This window comes from Priapulus caudatus, unplaced genomic scaffold, assembly GCF_000485595.1.
Source record: "Priapulus caudatus unplaced genomic scaffold, Priapulus_caudatus-5.0.1 Scaffold530, whole genome shotgun sequence".
NCBI classification, from domain to species: Eukaryota; Metazoa; Priapulida; class Priapulimorpha; order Priapulimorphida; family Priapulidae; genus Priapulus; species Priapulus caudatus.
Genome location: NW_014577591.1, coordinates 30,964 through 41,023, shown reverse-complemented (window position 1 = coordinate 41,023; position 10,060 = coordinate 30,964). Strand labels below are relative to the sequence as shown.

Sequence of the window (10,060 nt, the reverse complement as noted above, 5' to 3'; positions counted from 1 at the left end):
GTTTCTTTCCTTGATCCCTTCCTTAATTATTCCCCTTTCGTGGATAGTATCGTCGACGGCATCAGTCGCACGGTGAAAAGTTTGCCAGCCAAATCACCGTATTTCAGCCGAACCCCCCCCCCCCGAGGCACAAAACGTGAATCTACGCCTATAATACACGCGCACGCGTGCGTGCGACCATACCCGCGTGTGCGCGTTTGTGTGACTGTAAAAACGCGTAATATAGCCGTATAATCGTATTTTGTGCTTTGGGGGGGGGAGGGTAAAAAAGTTGAGGCTGATAACCAGAATAAAATTCACCGTGATAACGAGGTCGTAGGCGATACCATTTGGAAGAGGGAGATCACTTATTCCCGAGAGAATATAACCTGATAGAATATAGATTAAAGTACCATATAATGTACCACCGTGCGCGGATGTGACTTTTGTTCATCTACTGTGCATGCTGGAGTCGTGGGTACAGAGAGCGGGCATCGAATGGCGCGACTGCCTGTCTGAAATTCTGTTTTCACTCGTCTGCATCTAGTGCCTTGATCTCTGAGAACGTATATAGATAGATAGAAATAGATAGAATACCAGATATTGAATGAAAAGGTTTTTTTCTTTTCTTGGGTTTTCGTGATTGTTGATTGATTCTATATGATATATTATTACTGCTAGGTACTCAGTACAGGCATGGTTCCCACAAAAGTGTGAATTATTTTTCCAGACTTCAAGGACATTTCAAGGACATATGTTTTTTCCACGGACAATCTGTGACAAGTAGTTTTAGCATTTTAGAGTAATCATATATACCTTAGATTCATATATAAAGTAAAAAATAGTTGTTTTACACCCTAATTCAATGAGAGCAATCCTTTCTCTATAAATTTCTTGCTAATAGTACTCGCTGAGCTGGTGAAATTAAAGATCTTCTTCAGCCTCCAACCCATGGAAGAAGCCATTAAGGGCCATATTCTCCTTGTCCCAAATCTTTACAAATAATAACAAATAAAATCAGGACTTGGACCTATTTCCAAGGACTTTCAATGACAAAAGGAAAAATTAAGGGCTTTCGAGGACAAAGTACAAAATTCAAGGACTTTCAAGGGCTGTGGTGACCCTGTGATCACTGTTTGTGTGGGTGAAAAATGCCCGTAAATTCGCATGGTGTGTCCCCCGCTTTAACACATCTCCCTAACACACTCTCTCAAACTTTCTCCTCCCACTCTTCCGTGCACACGCGCGCGCGCTCACTCTCGCACACGCACGCGCGCACGCCTGCACGCACGCCCGCACACACACAAACACACATATTGTGCGTAATCCTTTAATCTTTCGATCTATGCGCCCGTGCTCAATGATTATTCTATATACATGAATATAGGACATACCCATGCACGTGTTCTGTTAGAATTCATTACTGTCACTGCCACTGCTGCCACCATACATGTAAAAATAACGATATTACCTTGAAATCACGGCTTATTTTGGCCGCATGATTGTACTAACATATTGTACTACTCAGATATTTTCAGAATAACTGTTGATATATATTTCTTACCAATATTTTAAAAACAGTTTTTATCTCTTATTTGTTCTTAAATTGTATCGTTAACATGAATTGAAATAAAAACAAATCTTTCACCATAGCTATTAATTTGCACAAAACATTTCACTATCTGGAACAATATTAGAAATTTGTTTAAATAAAGAATTTTTTCCCCTAAACTTTAAAAGAGCATTATAAGTGCAATACCACATCCACACGAAAAATGCATCCATCGCATACTGATACGCATAACACAGGCAATCAGGTAAGGAAATTTATTATGGCACCTTCTGAATACATTTTGCCAATAAATGATACATTGCACAGCCACGAGTACTAGTACAGCCAGAATAGTACCAGTGCCAGTACCAGCATAGCTGTGACTCGCTGTTGCTTGTGTGTAAAAACCCTGCCTCTACTATGCACTCTCCAGACTTTGAAGCGCAATGTTTGACATTTTCTAATATGATTTTAGAGCTACACACAAAAGCTACAGACGGCGAGATTCTTTACAAAGAGGGCAGCATACATTTTGTCGACCTTTGGTAGATTTACGACTGTGCGTTGCACTAGCCTGCACTACGTCAGTCTGCCACAGCAAGACGTCCCTACCACCGCAGGAGGTTGAGATGAAGTCTATATTACGCTTGTCATACAGGAGGATCTGTCTAACGACATAAAATCGTGCTTGAAGAAGAATATATGAAGTAAAATCTAGTCAATACAGACTCTCGGCTAAACAGAACACCCGAATGAACCCGGAATAAAAAAAGGATTCACTTTGATAAAAAATTTGCTTATAGATCGTATATAAAAATCTCTTCCCCCTACCGGCACCATGTACGTGGACGCACGACTTGATTGGTGGCAGACGGGCTTATGTACAATAAATGTTACTACGCTATCACAACATCGGATTTTATGCTCTCCTCTCCCATAGGCCATAGCTTCTTCTGCGAATCTTCTACGTGGGCGAACGAAAATATGCAGAAAGTCCAGCCAATTAAAGAAGCAGAATCGAGTATTCACGGGTGCTCACCAACGTCACCTTATAATTACAGCACATGCTATTACATCTAGCAATGCTTTGCCGGCGCACACACGGAGCAATGGGCGATGCACGTACGGCCGCAGCTGCAACCTACATGTACGCGCATCACTTGTAAACCTCTGATCCTGGGGCCCGTTGTCAGAAACAAAATTAGTCTTAACATTAGTCTTATCATTAACTATTTCTCGTAGACCGTTGACAGAGACATGGTAAAGTTACGAGTTTCTCATACGCAGTGTATAGATGATCGAGACGGGTCTACGAGAAAATGTTAATGTTAAGATTACTGTTAAGACTAATTTTGTTTCTGACAACAGGCCCCTGCTTGCTATAATGGTTGCTGGTGACAACATCACATACTAACACAGCTCATGACTGCTGAATGCGTTGGTATGCAATCGGTTACAAAAGAGCTCGTGTATTAATTTAAAAATACCAATATTAAATTACTTTAGGCGCTAAACAAAAACACACAACTTAAAGCGGATTTTATATTATCTGGTGCCCGTTGACAAAAACATCTGAAATAGTATTGATTATCGATCATGCATCTAAAATGTCATAATGCAATGTCTTTTTCACCGCACTGCATCGTATGTCTTGACATTTTAAACCCATGAAGTCATAACTAGTTACGATGTTTCTGACAACGGGACCCTGAAAACAAGTGACACATGGCGTTACCATGACAACAAACAGTCAGTAGATGAAATTATTCCAGCTTACAATTCTCATATCGTAAAAACTATAAAAGATCATGACTCATAGGAACTATAGTTCTAAGGCACATACCCACACAAACCGTGGTATAAAATGAAAAAAGTGCACGACAAATTGACAGAAAAGAGGAAGCACGTTTCGACTATAGGTAAAAAAGAATTGAATAATGAACTGTTGAATACACTTCAACAGAACCCATAACATGATAGCTTCAACCTCTATGCACCATATAGTGCGTTTATAAAAAGGGCATTTCAGATAATGTGAGACTCAGCACCAGTCACATGGCAATCAGAGAAATAGTTAATTTTGCTATACAAACTGGCCAGATAAAACTTCCAGTTATCTACTAGTATAAAACACGAGACAATCACTCAGTGGTTATTGCACATTTTCGCTTGTATCTGACTGGTTTTGCCGCTTAACTGAATGAAGAATCACCTAATCTAATTTTACGCAATAAACACCTATGTGAAATATATGGGTCACACGCAAATTTGATACACTGGCACAAATGTGTTAAGTAACTTATTAAAATGTACAATGTAAGTCGCAAACCTGCATTATATGCAGCATTTCCTATAATAGCAAAACGAATGACCAGTGCACACATACAATACCACTGACCACAACGGACTGAAGCAGGCAGTGGACATTAGCAGCCGCTGTCTCAGTGATCATCGTTTAGCAGTCAGCGCCGCTCTAATCCGGTCCAATGGTCGGTCACTTATTCCATCTCACTTAGGCCACATGGGCGCCTAAACTCCTGTCCTATCTCGTGTATCCACTTGTTAGCAACTGTAAATTTTACAAACAACATTACAGTATTACTGCACTGCACTGGACTGTTCAAATTATTATTGTAATGTTTATAATAAGCCAGTTCGTAATTAGCCAAGGGGTTGTGTGACGTCACAGGTCACCAGGGCATTTTTGACAAAAATCGATGAAATCTCGAGTGCAGCGTGCACTCTCGGTTCAGTACGTATATGTACACGTATTCTGTGTACGTGTACACGCACGCATGTGTACGTGCACACATATTTTGTCACAATGAAAGTGTCAATGACACTGTAGCTCACCACAAAAAAGGACACAAATGAGTGAGTAAGAAGGAGTCAGTTTTAATTGAGCAACCATCGACGTACATTATAGAAACGATTGCCATCTGTATATCGCAATAATAATTTATAAACCAAAATGAATCACAATTTGTGACCGTAGATGGCGCTATACCCGCTTTGTAGCGATGGCGCTTGAAATAAATAGGTTATGCTGCGTTCCGACATGTTTTGTAAATCTTTACTCTAATAAAGACGTTTTATCGGCAGAGTGGAGAAGAAATACCAATTTTGCATTAAAGATATTGTCAATGAAATCTTGTAAAACGTGAGTGTGACACCACAGACTGTTTGTGTTTATATAATAGCCAAACAATACCTAAGTTGCATAATTTTTTTTTTAAATATCAAAACCCCTAGCCCTTATTCATTCACATACCAAAAATGAGCAAAATCCGTTGAACCTGAATTGACTAATGGCAATTCCCATTTTTGCCAAAAAATTGCCGTGGCTCGAAAGTACGTCGACTGGCGTGCTTCAAAATAGGACGTTCCATATGGGAGCATAGCAGTAACAACTACACCCCATTTCAAACATGTGGGTCATGTGGGTTCCTGAGTTATCGTTGACCGAAACCAAATGTTGACGGACGGACGAACGGACGGACGTACGACGGACGACGACCCATGGCAATAGCTCAACTTGACGATGTCAAGGCGAGCTAAAAATGACCTGACCTGACGCATGCGCAGACTGTAACTACGAACTGGCTTATACTGTTAATAATTACAGTAACAGAGAGAGAGAGAGAGGGGAGGGAGAGAGAGAGGGGTAGGGGTAGGGGTAGGGGTAGGGGGAGAGGGTGAGGGAGATGGAGACGGGGAGAGAGAGAGAAAGGGAGGGGGAGGTAGGGGGAAGAGGAGAGAGAGAAAGAAAGGGAGGGGAGAGGGAGGCGAGCACTTACCCCACTTGGTCCCAGCAAGCACGGGACACGCTGCGTGCCTGGTTGAATAGTCACCCTGGCCCGACTGCTTCAGGTTATACCAGAAGGCAGCTGAGCCGCGCTCGGGAATGATGCGCGCGCCAACGCGCGGGAACACCGTCGCTCCACCGGCTTCTAGATCCGTCATCTGAAAGCGCCGGAACACCACCGAATAAAACCCTCGATGCGGCAACAAAAAAGCCGCAATGTGTTAATTGCCATTACATAAAAAAAGATTTTAAAATTAAAAAGACAAATAAATTCGATCGTCAATATGCCATAGTTACCAACGTTATTCACAATACGTCATTACACATCAAAAACGTTTTTCTTCGGGATTGCAAACCTTCTGTAATGTGTATCACTATAGATAACAACGACAGCAGTCATAACATTTGGTGTGTGCTAAAATATCTACGTGTACAAAGAGAATGGATAGCTTCATAATTTGGCAAAGGCCACGAATTTGTGAGACGATCGTATTGCACGTTTCCCGTCTATCGTTTTCGTGACTTGACTTGACGTTACATCACAGTACATTACATTAGTGATGCCGTAACACAAAAAGTATTGTACTTTAGTTTGGCATACTTACATAAAAGATGACTGTTGCAATTCTGTTTCCCGTTCCTAAACTCTTAAACGCATCTTTTTCCTCCCTCTGAAACACATGGATCGATTCGCAATTAATGACTAATCGCACATTGCAGGTCGCCACCAGTCTCCCTCTCTCTCTTTCTCCCCCCCCCCTTCTCTCCATCTGCATATATATCTATCTTCCACCCACTCTTTCCCTCTCTCCATCACTCTCTCTCTCTCTCTCTCTCTTCCACTCTTTCCCTCTCTCCATCAGTCTCTCTTTTTCTCTCAATCTCTCTCCTTCACTCTAACTCTCTCTCTCACGCACACTCACCCTCGCAAAGTCAAAGTGTGGCTCGTAGTGGCCGCCGAGGCCGTAGTTAGCTATCTGCAGGTCCTCGGCAGTGGACATCGCGAGGCCCGTCACGTCCCCAATGCGCTGGTTGATGCGACTCACCACGGCATCCTCATCTGACCGCAGCCACGCACTGAAAGCAGACGCACACGCGCGCGCCGATGCTCGTTATCGCAGCGGCCGTCACAGTAGCAGCCGTTACCGTGGGGACCATTACCCACGGCAGCCGTTCCCGTGGGTACCGTTACCCGCAACAGCCGTTAACGTGGGTACCGTTACCCATGGCGGCCGTTACCATGGATACCATTACCCACAGCAACCGTTACCTACGGGAGCCGTTACCGTGGGAACCGTAACCCATGGCGGCCATTACCGTGGGGACCGTTACCCACAGCAGCCGTTACCGTGGGGACTGTTACCACGACAGCTATTACAGTAGCAGCTGTTACCATGGGGGACTGTTACAGTGGGAAACAGATACCATGGGGCTGTTAAAGCGAAAGTCATCACCACGATGGCTATTACTGCAGTGGCCATAGCTACAGTAATACCCCGTGTTATGATATCTTAGGTTACGGAACTTTTCCCACACGTAATTTATAAACGGTGACCACCATACAAAACAGAGGCAAAGCATTTTACGCGAATAATTGCATAGAACCACATATTTATAAACGTATCCAGCATGTTATCTGTTGCTAATAATATTTTTGCCCAACCTCTCTCCCCCCTCTCTCAATCGCTCTCTCTTGCTTTCCTTCTCCTATATATTTCTCTCTCCCTCCCTCTCTCTCGGCTCCCCGCTACCTGTCACACTCTCATATTTTCTCTCTACCTCTCTACTTCTTTCTCTCTCGCTCTCTCTCTCTCTCTCTCTCTCTTCTCTCTCTCTCTCCTCCCTCGTCTCGGCTTCTCTCTCTCTCTCTCTCTCTCACTTCACTCTCTCTTCCTCTCTCACCTCTCATCTCTCTCTCTCTCTGTTCCGTTCCTCTCTTCCCTCTCTCTCTGTCCGTTCCTCTCTCCCAATCTCACACTTTATTTCAGGCTTTCCTGCCCTTTCTCTATTTCTTTCTTTCCATCTCTCTCTCTCACCCTCTCTCTCCTCATAATCCCACCCTTCCCAAGAGTACGGCAGTTACCTCTTGGAGATGCGATACGGAACAGCCTCATACTGGCCTGTTTCTATGTTACGCGCGGTCGCTCTCTGAAGCTATAAAACAAAATATTGTCTATACAAATTATTAGCGAATACGAGCGCTGTGGGGGCGCGCGAGCCGCACAACCGAAACATCCGAGCTTGTGACTGGATGGACACCCGGGTGAACAGCTTTGTGCAGCACAATATGTGCAACTTAGTGAGTGTGCAGCACAATATGTGCAGCCTAGCGAGTGTGCAGCATGGTATGTGCAGCCTAATGAGTATGCTGCACGAGGCATGCAGCCTAGTGAGTGTGCAGCACAATGTGCAACCTAGTGAGTGTGCAGCACAATACGTGCAACCTAGTGAGTGCATAGCATGAGGTGTGCAGCCTAGCGATTGTGCAGCACAATATGTGCAGCCTAGTGAGTGTGCTTGCATGAGACATGCAGCAGTCTAGTGACAATTTAGCATGCATCCTAGTGAGTATGTAGCATGAAGCGTGCAGCCCACTGATAGCAGCATGAGGCTTGCAGACCACTGATCGCAGCACGAGGCGTGCAGCCCAGTGAGTATGCAGCGCAAGGCGTGCAGGTGAGTGTCGGTCAAGCTGGATGAACGGAGATGGGCTGGCGACGCCCCCGCGCGCCGCGCAGCTGTGGAAGACGATCTAACCTTTTGCTGACTCTGTACGACGCTGTTTCTAGCTCCCCCGTGACGGAGTTTTGCACAGTAGCTCGTTTTAGCTGCAATATAGAGGGCGATAGGAGATGCCATTAGTCTGCATCGAGAGTCAGAGACTGGTCGCAGCAAACTGGCCTTTTAAAAGCATGCATACACGCACGCTCACTCATGCACGCTGATACGCTCAGTACACCTTCGACATATTATTAGAAACATGAATAGTTATGAATATCATGAGTCAAAAATATTACAACTTTTGCACTTCACTTAAAAGTTATGATATTTTAGACTGATAGCCATAACTAATTGTGTTTCTGACAACTGGCCCCTGCATTGTTTTTCAGTGATGACATCAGAGCATGCTTATAGCAGGTGCTTTGTATGTGCAGTGGACAGAAATTTTCTGGAAAGGCAGTCACATGCTCAGAAAAAGTCAGTACGTATAGTTTCTGGTATAGGGAGACTTTAAATAATTTGGAAAATTCTTGAAAAAATTAAAGCAACACTTCACTGAGTATAACAAATAATGAAAGTAATAATAAATTTGTGTAACAGCGAAGAACGAAAACAAGCACGATTTTGTTCCATGCTGTTAGAACTATTTCAGAAGTACAGTTTAAATAAATTTTTACACATGCTGTGGATATTCAAGGAAACTGACGCGCAAAAGCGTAAATGCTACCAAGATATTCTAATCAATCATCAAAAGCAATTTGAAAAACAAAAGAGAATCACGTGCATGGCGCATGCATTCAATTCAATAATCCCAGCTGCAATTTACAGAATCTGACAATGATCCCACATGTACGATTGACTTTTCTCTCTAACCTTTGATGGTGAAATCTCGTTCGAGATCAAATCCAATCTTGGTGAACTTAATTTCGATCTAAACTGGGAACAATTTAATATTTTTTTGCAATGCATACTTGATAGCATCTGCATCTTCCTCCTCCCACATCAACTGCGCAATACTCCTTCACATATCCTAAACGGTATTCCCATTGGCACTGACATTCCAACATTCCCTGGCCGATGCACGTCCATATTATCTATGTGCTTAATGCTCCTTCTAGGTTAAGGAATTCACACACCAGACACTATGTTAGAGCCAGCGTGTAATCATAAATGGAGCGATATGCACAGACTCATGCACAGTATCAATACAAGAGCTAAATCTTCTTCCCATGCAACCTCACGCCCACTTACTACAGCTATCCACGACAGTACAATACTTGTAAGGCAACAAATCATCATTATTAGATGAAAAGACATCATTATTAATGTCCTTGCACGTTATGCCACGCTTCGCGTGTCATCTGCGCAAAAACAACAAACAATATACACTTAAGCCTAGGACACACTGCGCGATTTTCTACGCTGGCCGCTTGCGATCGATAAATACGGTGCCGGGTCCGCGCGGTGTGTCCGGTCTCACGGCAGCGTATTTCGCTCGCGATCGCATACGCCCGGCGCATCGCTCGTATTCAACATGTTGAATATTTACGCGCGGTTTTCGATCGCGTGCGTACAAATACGACATTGTGTCCACATGTTCGCGCGCGATTTCTTTCAGCAGCCAATCAAGTTTAGTAAAGCAGTCACATGATGCATAAAATAACAGCGTAAACACAAGAAGTGTGAACTATGCAGAAGGAGGATGATTTGGCCATTTTATGGTCAGAGAACTCGTGTCTGTATTACATAGTCTGTAGAGTATCGCAATCGAGTTGCAAAGGAAATAGCATTAAATGCTATAGCGCAACTACTGGAGATGACTGGTAATTTCACCTTGTATAAATAGCTCAATAAATCGAATTATTTTCATTGTTTAACTGACGATTTCGTATGGCAGTGTTGTGCATATAAGTATGACAATAGCCCTTAAAGCCGCACTATGCGCATCCAAACGCTAATTTCTCCAGTACTAGACTAGCAAATACTTCGTGTCATGCATAATC

General features: G+C 43.3%; 1 protein-coding gene across 1 annotated transcript in view; it reads right to left on the bottom strand.

Moving 5' to 3' along the window:
• Nucleotides 1–2,829: 2,829 nt before the first annotated feature.
• The window catches only part of LOC106811347 (prolyl 4-hydroxylase subunit alpha-1-like), a 15,513-nt gene continuing 8,282 nt past the window's right edge, over nucleotides 2,830–10,060 (bottom strand). Inside the window, exons 6-10 of the mRNA XM_014814933.1 lie at nucleotides 8,094–8,176; nucleotides 6,260–6,413; nucleotides 5,942–6,007; nucleotides 5,329–5,494; nucleotides 2,830–4,100 (exon numbers count right to left, since the gene is read on the bottom strand). Of these exons, the coding sequence (XP_014670419.1) occupies nucleotides 4,030–4,100; nucleotides 5,329–5,494; nucleotides 5,942–6,007; nucleotides 6,260–6,413; nucleotides 8,094–8,176 (540 nt within the window). The 3' untranslated portion in view covers nucleotides 2,830–4,029. The remainder of the gene's footprint in view (nucleotides 4,101–5,328; nucleotides 5,495–5,941; nucleotides 6,008–6,259; nucleotides 6,414–8,093; nucleotides 8,177–10,060) is intronic.